Source organism: Phoenix dactylifera, chromosome 1, assembly GCF_051530095.1.
Source record: "Phoenix dactylifera cultivar Ajwa chromosome 1, Ajwa_hap1_PhDact_Kaust_v1.1, whole genome shotgun sequence".
NCBI lineage: Eukaryota > Viridiplantae > Streptophyta > Magnoliopsida > Arecales > Arecaceae > Phoenix > Phoenix dactylifera.
The window spans coordinates 604,001-629,739 of NC_143190.1; the positions used below are offsets into that span (position 1 = coordinate 604,001).

Here is a 25,739-nt window from a genome sequence, read left to right on the forward strand (position 1 = left end):
GCCAAATAATAGTAAGTAATGATAGATTTTACTGGCAAATTTATGCACTTCTAGTGCCCTTACAATTGAAATACTATGGCCAATTAACCAAGGCAGGTAAAGCAAGTGCCTTATTGCGTACCAACAAAGTCAAGGAAATTGCAGTAAATCCTTCATTTCATTGTCTGAGGCCCGGTCTTGAATTCGTCCGCTCATACTTTTATTCTGGTACAACCATCCATGCAAGAACCTTTCGTAAAATCACTCTCATGAAATTATTGAGATGGAAATTCCACAATGATGACAGCAAAAGATCACCGTCGGGGTTCAAAATCCATGCTCTCAGCTTCTTTCTTTATCGATTGGAAGAGGGGTGTCGAAAGATAACGCTCACCAAAGCTTGGGAAAACAACCTGCACTCATAAAGAGAATATTGATCAGTAGCTGGCTTTTTTTGTTTCTTCTTTTTAAAAAATCATTAGCTGGCTATAATATGGATCATACAGAAAGCAATTGTGAAGTCATGTTAGAAAGGCGGTCAGCAACAGAACTATATGTTCTACAATTACTTGTAATCGGGAAATCGCATTTACAAGCCCAGCTATTGGTTGATCCAAGAGTTGCAGGTACAAGCTTCCAGCTGAACCATGGAAGCATTTGGAAGAAAATAGTGATCAGTTTATACAATGCCCAGGCTGCAGTACTTACTATATCATGTTCTGGACCCTATGTTAAGTTTTCACCTCTCTTGCGTCTCGTACATACACTACACAAGAAGACAGCAGAACTGCTGCTGGTAAACTTTATATAAATCTAAATGATAAAGACTTTTTAGATAAATGTCGGAGGTAAATACTGCAAACTATGCAAGCAATGCCAAGTTCTAAAGATCCATACATGCATGATTGTGATGAAGATATTATCAGCAAGTTGATGGATGATTAAAATCTCTGAGGAGTATAAAACTACAAAAGTAGACAGGAAGTAATGATGTCGCCGCTGAAAACAGTTAAGGAAATCAAATATGTAACGATTGAGCAGGTTACGTGACACCACCTATTCAATCACCGCAACATGATTCAAACAAGAGTTCTTCTAAATACAAGGAGGGCATGAAAATATTACATGATACATGGCTACCTTTAAATGTGTTCGAAACTGGTCGCCCAAGCACCACAATAGTGCTAAGCTTTCAAGCAGCATTTTGTGTGTCTGAACTCGTAAAATTTTATCTATATTTTTTAAGAAAGACAAAATGGTGCTGCTGGCTCCTAAATGTATTTTGCTTAATAGTCAGTGAGAACAGAACCAATATTCCATGTCATAGCGACAAATTTATTTGCTTAACTATTAGGTTCTAGTCTCCAACGAAATTCTCAAGGAATACTGATAGGATAAGAAAAGAAAACAGAAGAAATCAGAAAGTTAAGAGCTTACAACTATGAGTTTCCCCTCATTTTCTGGTCTCTGTGCAATCTTAATAGCAGCAGCTGCAGCAGCTCCAGATGATATTCCAACCTGCAATGAGTATGCCTCTTACTGTAAGCAGCAGAAGAATCAATAAGGGGTTAAATACATGAAAAGCATAGATTGCAGAACCCTCATTGTGGATAAGAGGACTGAAAAGAGAAGCTGGGATAATATAAATATAATAGAAACATTAAACTATAATAGGATTGACAAACCTACCAACAACCCTTCTTTCAAGGCTAGAAGCTTTGCCGTTTCAATAGCTTCATCACTTGAGACCTGGGCAATCACAACATCACAGAAAAAACTAAGGTGATTCATGCTAAAAATTTGAGAATAACAAGAAACAGTTGATAGACGACACCATCTATCACTTCACTAAGATAATTACAAGAAGAAATGAAAAGTATAACTAGTTAGCAAATGCTAACCAGCCTATCAAGTATCAAAGAATACAATGTATAGAAACTCCGTTCAAATCAAAACTAGGTGGCCTTTAAGGCTCACTTGGATAACTTCATCAATGAGATTGACATCCAAAACACCAGGAATAAATCCAGCTCCTATACCCTGGATTTTATGTGGACCTGGTCATTTTAAAAGAAGAGGAGAAGAAATTTTGTCAGATTCATGTTATAATTGTAAAAAATAAGAAACCGTTAACTTAAAATGGCTTAAAATTTATGAGAATCATGCTTTCTAAACATTAGAACAATATGTTCCTCTTGTTTATACATCTTCAAACAGAAGATAATTGAGTGCATTTGTCATGACAGAGGAACCGAACATGGGAGTATTAGAAACATAACAATAGAAAGTAAGAGAAGCAAGTTCACCAACAAATTGTCTACTATGTTAATATAGCAGCCAGAACAATTCAGATCTCCTAAGCGTGCCAACAACGATGAATCACAGCAGCACCAAAGCATGTAATCAAAAACATCTGATGCTACAAGTTTTAGACCAACATAGGTCCCCTAGCAAGCAATCTCTCTCTTTTTGTGATAGAGGGATACATTATCTCAGCAAATCAAATCCATCAAGAAACTAGTTTCAGAGTTGAGGTGGGAAGGCTACTAAGAAGCCCTACCCAGTTAGGTTTAGCCAATAGTAGGGTAAAAAAGTTTTAAGACAAATAAAACAGGAAAAAAATCTTTGAACCTCTCAAGAACCCGTACTGTACCGTGCCGACATAGTGCTAGTGTAGCACCAATACGGGGTCCTGTACCGAGACGGCGAACCTTGTTTTCAATAATGAATTTACTCACCATAATAATGTTGAAAGAGATCCTTTTTTATAGAGATTGGTCAAGGATGTAAATAGCGAAATAACTTTGCAAAATATCATTTTTCTTGTATCTCTCAACAAATAATTTTGAAAAACACATAGGGCCTATTTGGTTAGGGGTAATCTGGCATGAAAAATAAATCCCTTGTAAATGTACTCTCCCCAGGTGGTGTCCTCCTCTTTCCAGCAACAACATTCTCTCTCCTTGGTCAAGTCCAAAGACAACATCTTCAATAATTCCTGCAAAAGCATTTCACAAACTAATAAGCAACAACAGCATCCTTGTCATCCCCCATCAGTGATGTCTTGTCTCTCTCTTAGGAGTGTTATTGTCTACCTCAGCTACCTTAACATAGAGAATAGTAAAGGAAGATGCATGGGGCAAAGGAGGATCAGGTGCTTTAAGGACTGATGTGGCCCAAATCTGATTAGCCAACCATGGGCCAACATATGGCATCAAAAGAAACCTATTTTAGTTGGACTTGAGTTCGAAGGAGGGCTGATCCAGATAAGAAAAGCCAAGAGTCAGTTTTCTACTGGATTTTGAACTCTAAAGTCCAAATCTGGTAGGACAAAGACTATTCATCTATAAAGAGGGGCTCCATACACCAAGTACGCATATAAACATATACCACATACTCTACTATACTCCCCATTCTTTTACAGGTCTTGTCCTTCTGCTGTGCCTTAGAGCCCTTTCCTCTAACTTAAGCACTGGGGGGCCTCCGACCAGATCAACTCCGACAACCATTGAGCTCTTCTTATTTTCCTGGGTGTATGTCATCAACTGTAGAACATTACCTCTCCTTCCCATGTGGATCTACCAATGACCTTCCACCTTTCAAATCAGGTATTCGCAGCAATAGGTTGGATTTTGATTTATTTTCTTATTTTATATAATCTAGTTAAAGAATGCCCACTACACAAGGCTCCCAGCATTTTGGGAGTTCGGGAGGGGCAGACGTACGTAGCCTTACCCCTACATGCGAACAAACTAGTTTCAGGTTTCGAACCTGGGACCTTCAGGTCATAATGAGGCAACCTTACCTTTCACCAAGGCTCACCCTCTATTTTATATTATGTAGTTACTAATAGGAAAATAAATTATCTGATCTGCACAATTCAAATAGACCACTCAAATCAGCATTAGGGAGTTAGAGAATTTTCTTTTAAAAAACATAAACATTTTAATATGATCTACCCATCAATGTTTTACATGTGATGGGTCAAATAATTTGTCCCAGTTGACCTCTCAGGCTTTAAAATGGCTAAACCTAAGAGACAATATAAACCAACACCAAGAGAAATATTGGTGATACTTCAAAAATGCTGAACACGGAAATGTATTTCCTTTTTTGTCTTTTACATAGTCTTAGTTCTACAAAATTTAATATCTTCATTACCCAAGTATCAGAGACTTTCTTATATACAAATGTCAACTATTTTCTTTTGTCAGTTTATTTTTTAACCTATTCAAGAATTCAAGTAAAAGATTTTAGAATTAGGCCAAAAGAGATGTTCAGGGACTGAAATGATCAAGGATAACAGTATCAAATTTACCTACTTTGTCCTTTCTATTACTTTCTCCAAGATTACGTTACAAACAAAAAATATGCAGTCACAAAAAAATAAAAGAGGTATGCACAAGAACAGTAAAAGTGGGGAATCTTGCAGAAATCAAGCCTTTCGAATGTGTTCCAAATGTCAAGGTGGGCACGTGCACCATCCAAGTTCCCCGAAAAATTATATACTTGCAATGTGTCTATGCAAGAGACTGGTCCAATATTTGCTTCATATGCTACAACATAAATTAATGCAGCCCAAAGTACAAAAGAAAACCAAGATGCATCAGCTCACCAGGTTTTCCTCCAGATAAAACTGCACTTTCAGCTGGTTCCACACCATATAGCTAAATCAAAGGAAAAGACATGCCATGCAACAAGGAGTTAGTAGATGGTAAAATTCTAGAACATAAAATGTGCGGCACCAAAAATATACTTCACCAAGAGCTGCAATATGGAACTAGTTGGTAACATAGATCACCCAAATGGTGAAGAACTTACCCTGACTTCAGGATTTTGCTCTTTAAGGTATCTTCCTGATCCAGTAATCGTACCCCCTGTACCAATACCAGACACAAGGGCATCAATTTTGCCCCCAGTTCCCTTCCAGATCTCCGGTCCAGTTGTCTCATAATGAATCTACAAGCACAAAGTGAAGTATATAGATGCCTCCTTTTGAAAGGTAAATTTTGTAAGATCGTTTCTATTCTCTACATTACCTTTGGGTTAGTAGGATTTTCAAACTGCTGAAGGATGTATGAATTGGGAGTCTTTGCAGCCAACTCTTCTGCCTTCTGAACAGCACCTTTGATGCCCAAAGTTGGATCCGTGAGGACCAATTCGGCACCAAAAGCTTTGAGAACCATCCTTCTCTCAAGGCTCATAGAGGCCGGCATTGTAAGTATGAGCCTATAACCCTTTGCAGCTGCCATGAAGGCCAACGCTATGCCGGTATTACCACTAGTAGGTTCAATCAGGATGCTCTACAAATGTTGCACAACAAAAGGAACACATCAGCCAACTCAATCATTGCATTAATCTTTCCAGTTTCTGTTCTTTGCAGCAGCAGGCACCTCAATATTTTCAGAGCATAATTCCTTTGTACTCTGGATATAGATCAATTATTTAAAACCAAATGCATAGATAAACTAATTATTCTAAATCACTAGTTAACGAACAATGCTTGAACAATCACTGCATGTAGATCAATATTTATGCATTAGTTGTGATTTTAAGGCCAAGAATCTAAAAAGTAGGGTGTGTTTGTTACGTATCCAGTTACATGAATTATGAATATATATCAGTGATGACCTTTTAACTAGCGAATATCCACAAAGATTGAATTACACTCTAAATCGTAAGTCGTAACCAGCTAGTTAAACAGAATAATTTGATCAAATTGCTAACCTTTCCTGGCGAGATAAGTCCTTTCTCCTCTGCATCGGTAATCATGCTATATCCAATCCTGTCCACCAAAAAAATTACATGAGCACAAAAAAACCTCAAATCATCTGTGCCGAATGGATGAAGGAAATGATGAACGGCAATCACCTGTCTTTGACGCTGGAGCAGGGTTCCATCATCTCTAACTTAGCAGCAATACGCGCCACGCAGCCGGTCGTAACATTGTTTAGGTACACCAACGGGGTGTTACCAATCAACTAGTTCATTAAACCAATAACCATTTGGTAAACTAAGTGCGAATAAATGCTAGGAAGAATAACTACATGAATAAGAATTAGAAAGCTTACTTCAGCGACGTCCTTGGCGATTGCAGGACCTACTTCTCCCATCGTTCAGAGCAACTGCAGCAGGGGGAAAAATGAATACAAAATATAACAAACCCTCAATTCTCCTTGCAATCTAGAAATAAGAAGGAACTAATTTGGTCATGAAAAAAATAATAGTTTGTTGGAACACATAACACATGAAATCAAACCCATGCTTTCTGCAAACAAACGGTATTATGTATATAGAAAAACCAGAACAATGCTAGATGTTAAACAGATCAAAAAAATTGAACTTCCTTAAAGAACGACAATTCTAATCATCAGAACATATAATTGGAAATACAGCTACAAATTGAAAAAAAAATAAATCAAGTATATAAAAAAAAATTGTGTAAGAGGGAGGGGAAAAAAAACACGCATCAGAAACCTTGAGAATGCATGGGGGAAAGTTTCGCTAATAAAAACGCCTCCGATCGTCAAAAGATTTACAAAATAAACTTGAAGAAGTCGAGATGTAACGCTGGACGAACCCCCCCTTTAACGTTATTTCTTCAGTTAAAGGAAAAAAGATGCCAGAGAGAAAGAAAGAAGCCAAGCGAATACCGAGAATCCAACAACCAGCAGCAATGGTAATGCAGGCGGAGGAAGAGGAGGAGGTAGCAATGAAAAAACCTCGGCGTCTTGAAGCCAGAACTGATCGGGCCTCACAAAGATTATGCTATATTTACAGCGGAGGAAGAAGCCAAGCCTCAGATACGTAGCCAAAACTGGCTCAGCTCAGCAGCTGTGCTAACTCAAACACCAAGCACCTAGATTTTTGATGACGCGTCAATATCGCTTTATATGTATGGTAGGAACATGAGACTGACGGTGGGTCCCACCACCTATGCTGCCGGAGAAGAGGTCGAAAGACTGTTTGGTGTTTGGGAGATGATAGGACGGCGTTAGGAGCAGGGGCTAAAATGTTTCTATTGATTTGAAGATACGCCCTTTTTTTTTAGCTAGGTCCAAATTTGTAATTAGAGAGACGGGAGTAAATCTAGCGGAGCCGGGAGTGACCTTAGACCCGCGAGGGTTTGGACTTTGGGCTGTGGAACGTGCATTGAATCTGGACGCAAGGGTTTGGACTTGGGGCTCTAGGACGTGCATTCAATGTCGACGCAAGGACTGGACTTTGGACTCTCGAACGTGCATTGAATCTAGACGTCTTCACGAAATTTTCCTTTTTTTCCATTTTTTTTAATCTTGCATGAATTTATATCGTCTAGCCTAGCAGCTGGCGACGATGGGAACGGAAATTATATGGGGTGGGCAACCGAGAAATCAATATCAAACGGGCTTCCTAATATGAAACTGGCTTCCTATTTTTCTGCGTTGCCTCTGGTGCCCATCTTAAAAAAAAAAAAAAAAATCAAAATTCGAAAATTCCTGCTACTAACAGATTAGCTAGTCTCATGATTAAAATAATAAAAAAAAGAAAGTCACACGTCACATTATCTTTTTTCTATCTTTCCAAAACAAGCTTTTTACCGATACATACTACATGATCGGATAATACACACCAAACAAATTAGTCATCCAGCAAGCTAATACATACGTTTAGATAAATCGATACATAGTTTTTAGAACATAGTATTCACCGGTGCACAGTATATGAATAAGTAATACATATTTAACAAATTAGTCATTTAGCAATCCGATATATACCTTCAAGTAAATTGATATATAGTTTCTAAAATATAATGTTCACCAGTATTTACTACATAGCTGGCTAGTATACACTCGTTGATTTTTTGATACATACTGCAAGCTTCTTTGATATACACTAGTAGTAATCAAGTATATACTTTTAGGTAAATCGGTATGCAGTTTTCATAGCATACTTTTTACTACTACATTCGATATGGTTAGATGATACACACCAAGCAAATTAGACATCTAGCAAGTTAATATATATACCTGTAGATAAATCAATACATACTTTTCAGAATATGATGTTCATCAGTATCAGTACACAATTTTATAATTTTGTATAATACAAGAAAATGTATACATATTCTTTCAAAGATCTTGAAAAAAAAGAAGGATTTGGAGGAGGAGAAAGAGATTCAAGAGAAAAAGGAAGACCTCATAGATGGGAGAGACGGCTTGGTTAAAAAAAGGATAGATTGAGAGACTTGATAAGCAAAAAATAAGATGCAAATGGTCTCTCTTGGCACGTGCATTTTTTTTTATTTTTTTTGTTTTATGTTACAGGACTAACTCGCTTCATTAGTAGGAGTTCTCTCCTTATTTAACTCTTGGATTTCCTCTTTAAGACAAGTGCTAGGAGAAACGTGGTAAATTAGGAGTCCGACCCTATATGACATACTATAATGCCTACCTTATATGATTTTTGTTCACGGTGATGTATGGTGGTCGATTAAAATAGTTGAATGCATTTATGGGTTGAAAAATATCATTTTCTGTTTTTTTTCCATTTAATGATGCAAAGAGGTCTTAATTTATATTACTGGAATTTATCCGATCGCGCCCAGCCAAATATAGCCCATACTAACATACATCAGAATTTATTTTAGTTGTTTTAATTTGATCTAAACTGTTGTTCACAATAAGCTTCTAATAAGGTGATGGGATATATTTGTGATGATTACATAAAGACTAAAATCTCTACTACAAGATCTCCAAGCTTTTGCTAGTACGAATTCCAAGTCTAGACTATTCTTTATTCCTAGTGATCCTATTTGTCTAAAAAAAATAAAAAAAAGATATAACTACACAGCCCGGTAAGTAAACATTATATTACCTTACTAGATTAAGCATAAGTTTTTGCAAGAATCAATACATTATATAGAGAAAATAATAATTATTGCAGGATAGAATATTTCATAATACCACATGATAAAACAAGTTGTAAAACCAATCATGCACGCATAAATCATCAATATTTCATATACATGGTTCCATAAATAAAATCATAAATCATTTACCATTTAACCATGCCATAGATCAAATTACTTCTCTTAGACTAAATGCTAAGGTCACTATGATATCCCTAAAAGGGTTGTAATTGATAAAATACCAACTACTATTATCCATTGGCAGGGTCATATGCCAACTACTATTATTCGCTGATAAATCATATACCAACTACTATTATCTACTGGTAGGATCATGTATCAACTACTATTACCCACTAACAAGATCGTATGGAACTAACTTCATATGTCGATCTACCCTACTTTTAGGGGCCATACATAGCAATCTAAGTGCCTTTTGCTATAGTTCTTAAATTATATTTTCTGAATTTATATGTTATTAAAGCATATTTTCTTAAATTGTAATTTCTCAAAATATATGCTCTTAAATCATACATAAATAAATAGGTTGAAAAGAATTAAATTATATTATTAAGTTCATAATCCTTAAATCCTTAATAGTAAAAATAACAGTCATGGAATCATTATTTCATGATAAATCATAAATTCTATAATATCATATGCGCATTCCTTAATTTTAAAAAAAATATAATATCATCAATATTTAATATTATTTTTATATTGTTTATAAATCATAAGCATGAAAATATATGAAAATCTGAAAACTAATAAAGAGTACCATGATTACTTACCTCTTTTATCTTAGACACTCAAAGGACGATTGGCCAAATGACGGTGTTTGACAGCTTTGGATTGGTCAAGTCTAAACAACTTGATCAATAAATCATGAAGCATGGACTTGATCAAAGCTGAGATCGTTCGATAGAATTCATCAATGGCCAATAAGGTCGGGATGATCGGTATGATAAGTTACTCTAGCAGTAGGACCCAACATTTATTGATCAAGTCCATGCTTCATCTATTGATCTAAGGGAAAGGATCACTAGCCGGCCCCGACATGCTAAAGATCGTGATGACCATCATTGGGGAGCTAAGATCGTTGTCACCGGTTATCGAAAAGTCACCCAACCCTCGTGTGGAAAAGGATCACTGCAAACCCCCCTTTTCCTCCATAGATTTCCCATGGAACCTCCCGATCATCCGCAAATTGACGGTTGAGACGATGATCCAGGCCGATGGCTGCCGATTGAGAACGAAATGGTGGTCCACTGGCGGAGATTAAACAGGGGAGAGGGTCGCCAGAGCCCTCCATTTTTGCCTTCGCTCATGTTCGGAAGAAAGTTGGAAGGAGAAAGAGGGAACGAATTTCAAGTTTTGGGTTTCGACCCAAAATATGAAATCTGATTAGTTCAATAAAAAAAGAGGAAAATTTGCATTTGAGTTCCTGAAGAAGTATTTTGATCCCTGTCATAAAAGTTATTACACAAAGGTCCTTGGATAATTATTTTATCCCTATAATGAAGTTTTCTTACATAGTGGTTCTCTGATAATTATGTTATGGTCTCTATCATATAGTTTTATTGCATAAAAATCTTTAAATATGCCATTGTAAATTTTCTGCTACTCTCATATTTGGATTGAATAATAATGTGTTGTTTAATTTGTTTACGTGCAAATAAAATATTGTAGGCATGATATCATGATCTTAATGATTAATTATTTATATATTCATGCTATGATTTGTATGCAAAGTTGATTGATACTATTTATAAAGGATGAAAAATTTTATTTTGATTGCTCGGTGTGATCGCAAAATTGACCTCGAGCATGAAAAACTAGAAATTATCTATAATATATAGTTTTGGATAAATATAATTAATCTAATAAAGTTTTAAAAATATCATAACTGCGTCTAAGCTATTGAAATATTGAGTCGTTTCTAAAGGAGCATCTTCATCTTCGAGACAACTGAGATGGTAGGAGTGTGCATTAGATCAAGTGGCACTTTCATACCCAAATTGTAGTATTTGCTTGCACCCAATGTGCATGTCTTGTTAGGTTCAACAGTGATGATGATAAATCATTAATCGGATTAGCCACTAGCATGTTATAACACTCGCCTAAAGGAGAGACATAATGATGCACCTAGTTGCATGCCAAAGTTATATGCAAAAATTTAAATTACTTTGGATAAAGTTTAATTGTTATTTAGTATCATTAATCGATGATAATATGAGCATGTATTATTTGCAGTATTAATTCTCACAATCATTGATAGCAGCATAGGAAACTTTTCTTTCTTAATGGATCAAATTTCTTGGAATGGAATAACGCCACATTAGAATGTGTTGACTTTTACCTAGCATTCCGAGTGGATGAACCTTCACCACTTGCGGATGAAAGTACACCAAAATAGTAGATTTTTTTGGAGAAGCATTGCGATTGTCGCAGCTTGCTCCTAATGAAATCCAATATGTCTAGGCACATTAAAGGATCCATCTCTTCATGTGAGAAGGCACACAATTTTTGGATGCTGTGGAGCAGCAATTTATAAGCTCTGATAAGGCTAAAGCCCGCACCCTAATGACGAGATTAGTCTTCATGAGATATACAGGCAAAATTGATATATAGAATGCATTATGGAGATGAGAGATATTGCAGCGCAGTTAAATAATATTAAGGTTTCCATATCTGATGTATTCTTAATCCACTTTATTCTCAATTCTTTTCTATTTGAGTACGATCTCTTTATGGTCTCCTATGATCCACATAATAAGGATTAGACAGTTAATGAACTACTAATCAAAGATGTGCAAGAGGAGGAGAGATTGAGAGAGGAGAAGATAGAGAATGTGAACTTTGCTTTACATCAGGTTAGTAGAAGTGCAGGTAAACAAAAAGGTACACCCAAATAAAATAGAAAAAAACATTAGTTATGGTATCAGGTGAAGCCAGCAATAAAGTTAGTAAATGCTTCTTCTGCAGAAAGAACGAACATCTAAAGAAAAACTGCATAAAGCATGAATAATGGCTGCAAAAGAAAGATACCCTTTACTCTTATATGTGTTTTGAATCCAATTTAATAAATATTTCAAATTCTAAATGATGGATTGACTCTGGTGCATCTGTGCACATTGCCAACAGCTTGCATGGCTTCCTATCAAGGTCTTCAACTGAAAGTGAATGATCCATTGTCCCCGAAAATCAAGCACATTCACATGTCAAAGTAGTTGGATGCTACAGGATTGTCTTGAATTCTGGATTTGTCTTAGATTTAAATAGGACCTTTTATGTTCCTTTTTTCAGAAATTTAGTTTTTGTTCTTGCTTGGGATAAAATTGATTTTCATGTTTTTTCTAAAAACTTTAGATTTGATTTAATAAAGAATTCTATAATTGTTGGTTTTGGTTTGCTATGTAATGATTTTTACAAACTTCTTTTAGAAACTACCTCTAACCTCTATCATTTCGACACTGCCTTCATCTATTGTCACCACTGCATCCACCATTGTTGTCACCACCACTATTATTACCGTTATCACCACTAATAACACCACTACCATCATTATTGCCACTATCAACATCATCACCATCAATGTTGCAAACGTAGTATCACCTTTTAGCACTATCAACCGTCCCACCACCACCATCACTAGCACCATCAAATATTAGAAGCAAGATTGATTTTTAAGTTTTTTGTGTTTATAAAATAAAATAAGCAACCATACCAAAAATATCGATACTTTGCATAAATAAAAGTAATTTTTATTTTTATTTGCATTTATCGTACAGTCAAATCTTTATCATTGACATCGTTGGACCGATGGTCTAGGACACCCACTTACCACTTAATATGCAGTTTGAGGATCCTCAGACGAGATTTAGGATTGCAGATCTCTTGAAACCCCAACATCATATGCATTTAAAACCTACCTCACTATTGAAAGACTTATGCTGCTCCTGACCGAATAATAAATTATTCTAAGAGGCAAATTTCCATCTAATTTTACTGAAGTTCGAAATCACAGATCATGGAATTGTTATCAAGTTGCTCCTATGTTTGGCACCATTACATCAGTCTTTCAGGTCACAATATTCATCGACAACAGTTCAGAAGCCTGAATTGCAAGAACATGTTAAGAAGATAAATTATCAGCTTTTGTAGGAGTGTTTGCTAACTGCCACACATATGACAAGAAAGCTCCAGCAGTTCTAGGACCTGCGACTTCGTTGGCCGGCAAAGCAGTGGAAATTTCTTTCAAGTCCTCTTTGGTAAGTTTGACTTTTAGAGAGCCAATGTTGTCATCCAAGTTCTTGATCTTGGTAGTGCCTGCAGAAATGTATGATGAAGACAACTAATATTATTGACCACCTTTTTTTGGGGGGTTAAGCAAGAAAATTTTCAAGCATTTCTTCAAAAGAAACTTAGAAAAGGACATTGTTAAAAAAAATGCATCCAAAATTCCCTATTGTCTCATCACTTATTTAAGTTGTAGTATATGTTTCTAGAGCCTCTATAGTGGGATAATAGGCACATGCATGGATTCTCCTTACTTTGGAGGTTTTCATGGATAATAATTAGGATTAACAATTTATGGAAGTCATGGTTATTGCCTGTTGTTGGGCTCAGGATAGAGATAAATATAGCCATCGATAGTGTTCTAAAGCTACTTAATTAAGTACTCAAGAAATTTGATCTCAAATTTGAAGAAAGGCAAACTTGACATTAAGATGATGGTAGCCATTGGAGGTCACCTGAAAAAAATTCAGCCAACAGCTTTGAGTAGGCAACAGATCAAGGCTGCCCTTCAACTTCACAATCAGGAGTATTTCCCTTTGGATTAGAGTTTCTTGGATATGCTGGTTGTTTTAAGACTTCCACTTTGAACTTTTGGAAGCATACCTTCTAAGAAAACTCATTTTAACAAGTTCTCTGAAATCACTATTATTACTATTACCGTTACTGTCACCATTATGGTGATTATGATTATGATTATGATTATGAGTATTATTCCAATTATTATTATTATGATGACGATGATGATAATCATCATCATCTACTGGATTGGAAGCAACTGAACGACACATGCACTAAATGACAATAGAATAGTGGAAAATCTGGATAGCTTGTTTCCTTTCAATTATGTGACGTTGCTTCTTTTGGTGTCATGGATTGTGGATGCAGTCCTGCTGGTGGTGACCCTGCTAATTTTTATAGTTTGTTTTTCTTTTGTCTATATATTTTCTCTATCTAATTCTTATCAAATCGTAGTAAGTCTTGACGTTGAAGTCATAACATGTGACATGAGAAACAGTGCCACAAAACTAGCTACAGTTGAGCGTTCAGATATATCCTTGGAGAATCATGAAAAAACAGAGGAAGCCTGGGGGACAACTTGGATGGATGTCTAAAAGAAGGATTTGGAAACAAGTAGTGGAGAAGAATCCATAAAGCCAAACCGCAAATTGATAAATTAATTATTTAGTTTGTTACTCTTATAGTTTCTCTTCTCTGAGGCTGAAGACATCTATGATGCTCCTTTAGGTGAAAAGGCAGTGGATGAAGTGGTAGTTTTATAATTTGTATCTTTGAATCTCAGCAAAAAGAGCTCCAATAGTGTGTTGGCCAAGTAGGCCACTCAACCATGTTCACTCTCGATGGGTGATTGACTTAGACTCCGTTTCTTACGTGGAGCACGGGAGTTCGATTTCAGTAGGGTTCTTTACTATCTGGAATTTGAGTTCCTATTGTGACAGGACTTCTGATCAAGATCTGCTGCTGTCTGGGGTCATGCTCACGATCGAGCTGCTGCAATGCTCTCTGCTGCACGACCCCTTTTCCAACATAATATACACTCCTTTTTCTTCCCAAATTTGATCATTTTTCAACAGAATTGTGATAAAAGTTATTACAAATACTCCAAGGTACATTTTAGTGCAGTTAGAATTCAAGAACCATTTACTTTGTCCCAAGCATTTTCTCTTTCCAGTACTCTACTGATTTTTCAAATATATGCAATGCTATGTCAAAAAAAAAAAAAAAAAAAAAAGAACTATTTAGGGACCAAAAATACCATTATTTACTTAATTTCAGAAATATAATCTACCACTATAAATGATAAATATGCTTTTGTGTGCATTATTTTGGACTTGTCATTGCTACGTGCTTCCAACAAATGCCAGAATCTTACAAATTTGAAAAGTAATTTAAAATTCTAATATTGTCAGAAAGGAGATTCCATGGAACCTATTGAATATATAGGCTGGTACCAACAGATAATAACTAGCTCAAGAAGGTACGTCATGTCCTCCTTGAATCGATAGATAACATCTTTCTTTATACATTATAAGATTGACTTTAGATTACAAAGAACAGAAAGAATACCTGGGATAGGAACAACATCATTCCCTTGATGCAGAAGCCAAGCTAGAGCTAGGTTAGCAGTGCTACAATGATGCTTTGCAGCCAAGTTTGCCAAGCGTGCATATAGAATCTTGTTCTTCTCTAAGTTATCTCCTGAGAACCTTGGATGGTAAGCCTAATAAAAAATATTGATAAGTAATGGGCTAAGCAAGCCCCTCCTCCTATAGAAGGATCTGACTTCAAGCATAAAAGCATACTGAGATAACAGTAACACTAATTCAAGAAAAGAAAGTCTAATCAAAATCATACCAATAGACTTTCAGCAGGCAAGCTTTCTACACTCGCTTTCCCAGCAAAAAAACCAATGCCAAGAGGGCTATATGTAACTATTCCAATGCCAAGGTTCCTGGTTGTCAAAAAGTGCCAGACGTGTTTATATCTCATAATCTGCCAAATTACCAGAACAAGATTCATGCTGTACAATAATTTCATATAGTTTAAAATCGTTAAACATGGGCATTCAGGAATCAAATAGATAACACATAAATGAGGAGAATGAAGTAAACTAACTAATAACCTGCCAAAATGACCATATATTCTTTCCAGAAATACACTTTAATAAATCTAACAGTATTCCAGCTTGCATGTGTGAGGCGTACAAATGTTAACCATAAGCCCTACTCCTCCATCCGTAATCTACCATGTCACCAAATTTAAAATTTAAAGTTACTCAATTCTACCACTACCACCATTATTTTCCATCATCCACCTACTTCATTTAATGCCTTCCTTTTATCATGAAACCATGACACCTCCACAAACCCACATTGTAGCTGCATATGTCAACCTTGTAGATAGCAAGAGAAATAGAGCTAGAGAATAGGCTCCATGTCTTCATGTTGATGCATGTATTGTTATAAGGTTGCCTTTGTAATCATCTAAGTCTCTTACAAGTATTGAAAAATCTTTTCTTGCCCCAGAGAGTTCTGGTTGTCCTTCTTCTATATCTAATGTGCGGTCAAGAGCTAGCCCGAACCTAGTGCTGCACTTATCGAGAAGAGGATTTTTTGGCTTGCAGTGTCCACTCCTCTCCACATGATATCAAATCCATAAGGGTGGTCATTAGTGCATTATAAGACTCCTTTTGTGAATAGAAGCAATCGGTTCTCTAGTAATTGATTTAAGCAGGTATTTTGGTAAGTTTGCTGTTCAAATTTTAAATAACTCTAGCTAAAAATATGAAGGACATGCATACAATCTTATCTTGTTGAAGAAGATCTGCAGGAGTTTCTTGGTGTACTTGGTCTGTAAAGACATGTGAGAATATGGGGGCTCTGAATATAAATAGAGAATGGCAATTTCAGGCCAGTGTCAGCTTGAGAAGGGGAATTTTGGGTATGCGAGATTCACATTTCTCCACAGGACAATCCTTGCGATTTGAAACAACCAATGCTGGTCTTGAGTATCATTTCTTGCCATAATTTCGATCGTAAGCACAATTAAATGGAAATGCCTAAAGTTGGAGTCTTGCAACATATAAAAGTCTTCTTGATACTCGACCCAAAAGCTTCCTTTCCTTCTAGTTGTTAAAACGATGCTGCGCTAACCATGAACCACTAGGAGAGCAAATCTTACAAAGATACTTAAAAAAATTATATAATGTAGATGGGTAGCAACAGAAACTAGCAACCTTTTACATATTGTTCTGTTTTGCAGCTTTATCAGGTGATCATAGACTACAGAATGGAGCAATGCATTCCAGTAATCGGTTAATTCTACGTTTCCTGTGATATGATGATTTTGCATTATGCCAATGAGTTAGTGTTATATCAGATCAGTGCAGTAACCAAAACTTCAAATAACAAAGCTAAACAATGTTGCTGCAAAACTAATACGCATATCGAAAAGAAGAAACAAAAACAAAAGCTCAAGAGCAGAATCCAAACTGGACCTGCAGAGCGGGACGATTTCCTCCTCGATATCGCGGGTCCAGAGAGACCACTCCATCTGAACAGCAGTGATAGGATGCACAGCATGGGCACGCCGAATGGTGTCCGGGCTGGCCTCCGACAGCCCGACGTACTTCACTTTTCCCTCTTCCACCAACTTCTTTAGCTCCCCCATCTATCAAGCAGCCCCCACAAGAAAATTGGTTCAATTTTTTTCATCATCATCATCATCCCCCCCTCCAAAAAAGAAAGGGGCAATCTCATGCAGAAAAGACACAAGATTTCAGAGCCGGTGCTTACAGTATCTTCAATGGGAACGGACGGATCGACCCGGTGCTGATAGTAGAGATCGATGTACTCCACGCCCAAGCGCAGGAGGCTCGCCTCACAGCATGCGCGCACATAATCCGGCGCTCCCTTGATCTCGAGAACATCATTCTCATACTTGGCGATGCCAAATTTTGTGGCTAACTGGATCTTTTCTCGAGGTAATTGCTTCAATGCCTGCAAGCATTCAAGATTTCCAGCTCTAATTCCAAAACCCAAAATCTAGTTCCTTCATCGGAGATAGAAATAGAGAGAGGCAGGAAAAAAAAAAGAAGAAAAGCTCAGACCTTTCCGACCAATATCTCGTTGCTACCACCTCCGTAAACGTCGGCGGTGTCGAAAAAGGTGATCCCTTTGTTGAAGGCATCCTGGACGATGGAGATCCCGGACTCGTCGGTCACCGGCGCGTTGAAGATTCCGGTAAGACCGCAGCACCCGAAACCCAACCTGGATACCTGAAAAAGGACGGAAAGCTAACAACTTTTTTCCGAAGAACTGTCCAAAAGAAGAAGAGAGAAGAGAACATCGCAGTAGTAGCAGCATGGGATGGGAGATTAGAGAAAGAAAAAGAGCTGACCTCTAGTCCCTGGGATCCCAACTTCACTGTGGGAAATTTGGTTTGGGTCCCCTTCTCCATGGCTTTCCACACGGTGAATCTGTGACTGTGGGATACTTTCGAGTTGAACTTGGAAGAAAAGTTTGCCGAAAAGACAAAAGTCAGCGCTTCCTCTCGGGTGGTGGTGGATTTTCCAGCGATGGAGTACCGCAGTATCTAACGAGTCCAAGAAGTAAGCAGCGAGTTCGTTGAAGAGTCGAAAGCAACTTAACGAGTCGACCCAGTCTTCTAACGAGTCGGCTTCCTAAGTATCAAAAACGAAAGATAAAGTGCTGTAAAAATAAAAACAAGTTTAAGATAATTCACAATGTTTACGGGTCAACTCTTAAAAATTTAGATATCATATATTTTGTGTTTTATAAATTAAAATTTTTAGAGAGGATTCTCAAAGTTTTCATGAGAGGACAGTTGTGGCAAACAAAGATAACATGAACAAAAAAATTTTGGGCACCGATTATAACAAATCTAATAATTTTATGATGTTGCTTCTACTTTAGGTCATCATCCAAAAATCTCAAGAGATTAACAATTCAGGTTCTCTCATAGACGGTCTTATTTAGTGATATGAGTGTAATAGGTCAACATTTGCCCTAATTTACCGTACATAGAGAAACCCCCAGACACAAAAGTAATTGAATTAGTTGATATATATGTACTATAATCTAAGGTTCAGATTAAAGTGTATTGAGAAGGAAGTGGAGCTGAAGTATGGCGATCAACTTCATAGTGATTTTGTATATAATGAAGATGATCTAGTGATTAGTTAGTTTTGAGAGAAATAGTAACAAATAGAGCTGGATGATCAAAGATCGCCTTTTCAACAGATTATTTTCATAGCTGAATGCAGAGTATTAGGTAGAGCGATACGTGCTATGATCACAACCAGACAAGCAACCTTACAAGTTAGGAAGGGGTTGATCATTATTGTAAGGCTCTTTGTCTAAAACTATGTCATGGAATTTATTATATTGGGTTCGACACGACCAAACAGCTGTGGCCAAAAGGTTTTCTCCTCCATCATTGCTCTCTTGCTCACAAATCAATGCGTGACTTCACGTGGTGTTTGGAGTGGCTCCTCTCCGGTTGGAAACACTAGATGCAAAAATCTTTGTGCCCGGGGCTCCTTCCCTCTGAAAACACTTTCTAAATGCTGTCCGCTACCGCCTCGGTGAGAGAGAATAATAAATTTAAAGAAGATGATTTAAATGACATTTGATAAGCTCTAGTTGTTTCTCTCCAACAGTGTTTACAACTCGACAAAAATCTTTTATAGGAGGGTGTTAGTTCTCAATAATTTAGTGAAGAAGAAGAGACTTCTTAAACCATCCATTTCCTAAGCACTTTCCCAGTTAGCTTGGATGGAAATCGGGCATCACACTTCTTCTTCCACCAGTTCAGTTCTTTGTAGTAGAACGGCTTTTTTTCTTTTTTTTTTCTGAAAGAGATCGAACGTGCCAGCACAAAATTCAGAATAAATTTATTTTAAAAAAGAATTGGAAGGAAAAAAACAAATTTATTTTGAAAAAAATAAAGATTGAAATAAGACATTCAACCCATAAAGAAGTCTAAAAGTTTCTCCATTATGCCTCTCTTCCTCATCTCAAAAATTTTGATATATCTCTCTTCACCATTGCAAACAAAAATACCAACATCTTCCGCTAAAAGACAAAAATATTAATACCCCATTCAAACTAAAAAAATAAACTCAAATATATTTAGTTTAAGGCTCGATCTAACTTAACATGTATCTGAATCCTCAAATTATTAAAATTAATGGCTAACTAATAAAAATCCTAATGAGATTAGGACTTCGGCAATGATTCTCATCAATTTCCTTACTAAAACTATAGAACTTTCAAGTCATTCAGCCATGGGCAGTTAAAGATGTTCTCAACCCCAAACTATTCTAAGCTGAGGAGATTGAGTAAGCACCTTTTAGTAGCAAGTTCTCCATGAGACCGTTGTGTATGTGCCAGACAATGGCAGGCATACCTCATGAGGATATGTCATTTTGGAGGCGATTATTTTAGAATATGTCATTAATTTCTCTAATTTTACAGTAACTCAGCGATGTGGAGCGATCTAGTACTGCAGCATAGGTAGAAATGCCATGAGGCTAATTTGTCTTGGCATTGTTTTAATAGAAAATCCTATTTGCAGCAGAACCAAAACAATGCCTAAAATGAGTGGTAGGTGTCGTGAACTGTTGGTTGTTAGCTCATAGCTGGAGATATTCTTATTTATAAATAATTCTTTTTTGATTTTTTATTTTTAATCAACTTTACTGGCCTACCCTTGTCTTTGGAACAAATGTTACATCATGACATTGATAATGATGTGTGAGCAGAGGGGAGTATGAAGAGGAAGACATCATGCCATCAGAATATAACAATTGCACAAAAGTACAACTTCAGCCATGATTAACAGTTGGATGAGATACAGCTGAAACTGGTCAATCTCAGCATAACTAGGCCAAAATTGATTGCCGAAACTTACTGAGTTTTAGGTGAAACCAACTGATATAAGTCAAGTTTCTCATCCTTTTGGGGCCATTAGCTCATTGGTTCATATTGATTGGTTAACTAGTGTCAATTTGGTCATGTGTTTCGTTTTCTTTCCTTTTCAAAGTTAAAAAAAAGACAAAATGAAAAATTCAACATCAACAATTTTTCCTAGAAAATAAAACATAAACTTTAGGAATTTCAAAGATTGAAGCACTTTGACAGTAGCTTGCTTGTTTTTTTTTTATTATTTTACCTTTTTTGATGTAAACTTGGACCAAAACCATTAAGATTTATGAAATCGAAACTCATTAGGCTCAACCAAGTCCAAACCAAATCCATATTAGGGATGTGAGTTGATCAAAGATAAATTGATGAATGTATATATCCTGACCATTATCAAGAGCACAATTCTCACACTTGATTAAATCACCGACTCGTGAATCTGCCGAACCATTGCAACTCACAAATAATGTTATCTGGATTTAGTAGGATTTAATGAATTCTATACATATGCATGCTGCCTTTTCCTATTTATACCTTTCAAATGTATTATGGTATCTTTCTAAATTAAGAATTACAAGCATTATTGTGCTTACAATGTATGGCATGGGGTTTAGCTTTCATCGATTGGAATGCATGTTATCAAAAGAAAACATGATGCATTTCCCAATGAAAATTTTCCATCTATAAATTAGTAAATTAATTAAAAAGCATTGTATCCATGAAAGGCAAAAATCATGATCACGAACATACATAGAATTTTAAACATGGTAAAGTTATAAGGAGGTGAATTGCTATCATTGATCAGGATTGAATTATTTAAAGTTTTAAACATTTATCAGATGACCAAAAGATAGCGAAACTTATGAAAGATAGAGACATCAAAAGCTTTCAAAAGGATGCAAGCAATATAATTAATCTTTTGATAAGTTGTGAAAAATGGCGGATTGCACGCGTGACAGACTTACGAGTAGCTAATGTGCAAGTCCTTTTTTGTCTTTAGCTTGCAAGACAATTTCAAATCCTTTCTTTTTTTTTTCAGAAAGAGGAGAAGATGGTATCCTTCATGCTAAGAGTAGGATTCAAGCTTTTCTTTTTTCCCTGAAGAGTGGTGGAAGTGCCACCTTCTTGAGACAAACTCAGAACCTCTCCTAGCAGAAGCACTGAGGAGAGAGGGTGCCAACTTCAATTTTCAATGTGGAAAGAAGCAACAAACATCCTTATAAAATAACCGATGTCAAAATTTCCCAATTTATGAATTCCTATCATGCAAAACCTCATAAAAAAGGGATCGTAACATAGCTGGCCTTTGAGTATTCAAAGGACAAACTTCCATTTATTTGGAATCTCCATGATTCTATTGAAAGAGTCCCATGACCTAAAAAATGGAAAATCACAGTAATTCATAAAATACCAAACAAATCTTAACAATTTCATAAGACATATTACATCTAGCATATGCTAGTCTTTTTTGAATGCGTAAAATCTTTGGTAGTAGCCATGTGCACCTGCAAATGCACTCTGACTACTAGAAACAAATATTTATAGAAGAATTGATGCTTTGAGCTGTTGTTCTTAAATTCTGGTATTTCTACATATTTTTTTTGTGCATCAAATGTGGAGCTTTACCTGTTTCTTATACTTGCTTATTTTAGCTTGATAGTAGGAGTTTCTTTAAATTTTTATTTTTAAGGACCTATATTTAGTCTCTGGCATTAACTATTTGAGGATTATCCAATGAACATTTAACTAGCTCATAGATAATGTTCAGGCAAAGTGCTTACTGGAACTTCAGCAATTGATTGCAATAGTTGGGGATCTAACATGCTTACATGTCCTCGTAGTCCAAGCTCAGATCTGAATAGAACTTTATCAAAAGATTCACATGTACAGGTACTCTGACCATTTGGTACAAGGATGTTCTGACAATATAATTGCAGGCCGTGGAGACTGATATAAGAAACACAAAGTCGCAAATTAATTTATGTACAAGTAGAAAATGAGTAAGGAATTTCTTCATAAAACAGCATTTCATCCTCTGCAAAATTACAAGCACGATTTTCTGAATTGAGCAGCCATATTAATTCCTGCAAAACTGACTGCCTCGTACCAAACTGGGCAAGTTAACCATTATAGGTAGCTAGTCAACAGTGTGTGTCAGATCAAGTCATCCTTGTGCCGTAATACTGGCTACACTTACTAAGAATTGTCCCAAAATCTGTACAGCCGCTAGAGTTTGTGCTGGAGATCTCTAGCTTTTATCAGTGCCTCTCTCAAATCCCTGCATATCTGGATAGTGTTTAAATGAGATTGATAAGGCCATCTAATTAATTGATGAAATAAATGTGAAAATGGTATATCACTTGACCATACCTTTAGATAAAAAGAATTAACTTTTCTCACTCTACAGGAATTACAAGTTTGAATGCTCGAGTAGATAGGCAAATCTGAGATGATATTGCCATTGGGAACAAGAGATGCAACTTATCCATATCGCAAAGAAGAACTAATAATTAGAAATTCTGCAGCCTCTGTCAAACAATGATCCACTGCAATCTACTATCCAAATGCCTGGCAGCTAAGCATAAGAACACAGAGCTCCATCTGCAGCAAATCACCAATCTATCTGACCACAAATCATTATACTGGTTAAGATTATGAATTGAATAAAGAAGCTAAAATTGCATAGCAAAAGGAAAACGCTAGAAGAGATAACTGGAAAAAGCAAATATAGAAATCCATGGTAGTAAAGTATCAAGCAAGTTCGGGTACAATTATTGATATTTATAAGGGCCAGAGATGAAAACAAGCAGAGTTGACATATCCAAAAAGTTTCCTAATATCCACAACCATTGGACATGGCAACATACAAAAATCTAGGCACAGGGACACAGGACATATATGTATGATATTATATATTATATATATGGGGTGTGTCTATGTATATAACATGCTTGGTTCTTTTGATGCTTAACCCAGAAAAAAGAGAAATATTTAGAATCGTAGATGCTATTTAACAATAAATTAATGGAATAGCCATGAGGTTGCAACTTTTCTAATTTATTTTGGAGAATCATTTAAGATGTGCAAAGCTACTTAAAATGATAATTAACAACAATAACTTTATATTCAAAATATAATAACATTTCACTTGACATGTTCATATAATTACAATAACTTTGTATTAAAAATATAATGATGCATTGCTTAACATGTCCGTATAATTTTGATAACTTCATATTAGAAGTACAAGGACACTTTGCTTGAAGTGTCCAGTATTTAAAACTAGGAGTCCCCAACATGACATTTTTTAAGTGCCAAGTTTCAAGACACGTTTTTCTAACATCAACAAGAGACTTCAAAATGGAGTATCCAATCGTGTCATATTGTGTCCTGCCATGACCAAGTGCCTAGATGTGTCGACGCTTCTAGACTACTTAAAAGTGGAGTGTCCAGGTAACATAGATGAAAGCACCATGCCTTGGTGTATAATCTCCAATTAAGGCTAGAGTATTTGACTGAAACCCATTTATCCAACTTAAGTCATACCAGAGCTACCTGAACCAACTAATTGGATACATGAGTCAAAGTAAGAAAGTAGCAAAACTTACCTACTGGCAAGTTGTTTCCAATTTGTTTGAGAGCAAATTGGCCAATTAAATCAGAATCCTATATAAATTGAATCTATTAATATCTAAAAACATGTTATACAAGTGAAGCTAGAACGATTTTAAAGATTTGGTCCCAAATACTTCCTAATGAAAAATCAATGATATATCTCTCAAAATAAAAATCCAAACTATCGATCATGATCTATATCTAAATTGGCTAGAAACTAAAAATTCTCCTACTATAAGGTCTTTTACTCATGCATCCAATGGATTCAAAATAGGCAATTTTTCAATATCATATTATGTTTTAATTTGATTTGTAGTCTAGAGTATCCAAATCAACAAAATTTTAACTCGTAAATGTTTCAAATTATGTTGATCAAGATCAACAAGTCAATAATATATTTTTGCTCTCTAGCTATATTGTCACCATTCATTTTGTGCACTGTTGAAACATAGGTAAAAGACTTGCAAAAAAAATGAGAATAAATTTCTAGGCGATTTAGAAATTGCAGATCAACATGTGGATTTTCACAAGGAAGCACTTGATTCCAAAAGCTTAAGAAGTATTCTAGCTTCATTTCTATGTTACATTATTTATATTATCTTTCTTTTAGATAATTACACAGAAACACCTAACCCTAGCCAAAAATCGATCTCCGCCATTAGGGCTGAAAGTGGATTGGTTAATATCTGCTTGAATTCATTTTCGTATTCGAATGTATTTGAATACGGATAGAAATTTGAGCATCCGACTAGTATTCATATCCATATCCATATATATCAAAAAAAAATAGATATTGGATATGAATAGATAACTACCCGGCCTGTATCCAAATATTCAATTCTATTTGCAACCCTATTTAATTTTATACAGCATGCATGGACTCTTAAGAAAAATAAATGACCACATTAACATGCTTTTAACTTGATTTATTGTTTAGTAATATCTTTGATTCTATGGTCATAAAGTTTAATTATCTGACTTATATTAGTATTTATATCCATATTTCCAGTATCTGATTTGTATCCGTATTCATTTAAAATAAATATAGATATAAATTTATGCATCCAACTAACAAAATAAATATGGATCGGGTATCCATATTTGTATTTGTTAAATAAAATAAATATGGATATGGATATACTAATGCCGATCTGGTTTTAGCCTTATGAATACCATCTTACCACTTTTGTCCCCACTTCTTTCTTTCCTCTTCCCTATCTCCACATTCTACCTTTTCTCTCACCCTCCCATCCTTATCTTCACCAACACCTCAACCTGGCCTCATCACCAGTCTTGGTCCCATCTTGTGGTAACCATGTGATGCTTGACATTACCACCTCATCAACGATGACCTCAGATCAGTCAAAGCCCGAACATCCTACCTTGCAGTTATTCAGCGCCCCCATTTCCTCATGTATCATCTCTGCATCTCCTGTGGTCCTGCCCCCATGGCATTACATTGTTGTGGCCAGCTATGACTTCTTTATCTCATA

The 25,739-nt window shown here is 36.0% G+C and overlaps 3 protein-coding genes across 6 annotated transcripts in view; all 3 read right to left on the reverse strand.

The window, feature by feature from the left end:
• Positions 1 to 138: 138 nt before the first annotated feature.
• LOC103712118 (cysteine synthase) lies at positions 139 to 6,753 on the reverse strand. The gene is made up of 11 exons (XM_008798536.5): positions 6,633 to 6,753; positions 6,051 to 6,104; positions 5,851 to 5,960; positions 5,707 to 5,764; positions 5,019 to 5,282; positions 4,801 to 4,938; positions 4,595 to 4,646; positions 1,957 to 2,036; positions 1,669 to 1,728; positions 1,417 to 1,497; positions 139 to 392 (listed from the first exon to the last, which is right to left on the reverse strand). The coding sequence occupies exons 2-11, from the start codon at positions 6,090 to 6,092 to the stop codon at positions 294 to 296; spliced, it is 984 nt and encodes a 327-aa protein (XP_008796758.4). The 5' UTR covers positions 6,093 to 6,104; positions 6,633 to 6,753; the 3' UTR covers positions 139 to 293.
• Positions 6,754 to 12,844: 6,091 nt separating this feature from the next.
• Positions 12,845 to 18,341, reverse strand: LOC103712119 (putative aldo-keto reductase 1). The gene is made up of 7 exons (XM_008798538.6): positions 18,086 to 18,341; positions 17,796 to 17,963; positions 17,482 to 17,685; positions 17,184 to 17,356; positions 15,542 to 15,638; positions 15,254 to 15,407; positions 12,845 to 13,198 (listed from the first exon to the last, which is right to left on the reverse strand). Exons 1-7 carry the CDS (start codon positions 18,143 to 18,145, stop codon positions 13,005 to 13,007), a joined length of 1,050 nt encoding a protein of 349 aa, XP_008796760.3. The 5' UTR covers positions 18,146 to 18,341; the 3' UTR covers positions 12,845 to 13,004.
• Positions 18,342 to 22,469: 4,128 nt separating this feature from the next.
• LOC103712121 (uncharacterized) overlaps positions 22,470 to 25,739 on the reverse strand; it is a 31,230-nt gene continuing 27,960 nt past the window's right edge. Inside the window, exons 9-10 of one of the 4 annotated variants that reach the window (XM_008798539.6) lie at positions 23,002 to 23,250; positions 22,470 to 22,917 (exon numbers count right to left, since the gene is read on the reverse strand). The gene's annotated coding sequence lies outside the window, so the exon portion shown is untranslated. Of the gene's footprint in view, positions 22,918 to 23,001; positions 23,255 to 25,739 lie in introns of all 4 variants that reach the window. The other 3 variants (XM_008798541.6, XM_088715801.2, XM_008798540.6) reach the window with 3 other exon arrangements.

What these genes read in the sequence shown, in the direction of transcription:
- LOC103712118 (XM_008798536.5), bottom strand. Translation starts at nt 6,092, where the DNA reads ATGGGAGAAGTAGGTCCTGCAATCGCCAAGGACGTCGCTGAA. An exon ending in TGCTCCAGCGTCAAAGACAG is followed by an intron (nt 5,765 to 5,850) that starts GTGATTGCCGTT and finishes TTTGGTGGACAG; the next exon opens with GATTGGATATAGCATGATTA. An exon ending in AAAATCCTACTAACCCAAAG is followed by an intron (nt 4,939 to 5,018) that starts GTAATGTAGAGA and finishes TTGTGCTTGTAG; the next exon opens with ATTCATTATGAGACAACTGG.
- LOC103712119 (XM_008798538.6), bottom strand. Translation starts at nt 18,145, where the DNA reads ATGGAGAAGGGGACCCAAACCAAATTTCCCACAGTGAAGTTGGGATCC. An exon ending in CCGTTCCCATTGAAGATACT is followed by an intron (nt 17,357 to 17,481) that starts GTAAGCACCGGC and finishes GCTGCTTGATAG; the next exon opens with ATGGGGGAGCTAAAGAAGTT. An exon ending in GAAATCGTCCCGCTCTGCAG is followed by an intron (nt 15,639 to 17,183) that starts GTCCAGTTTGGA and finishes TTTGACAACCAG; the next exon opens with GAACCTTGGCATTGGAATAG.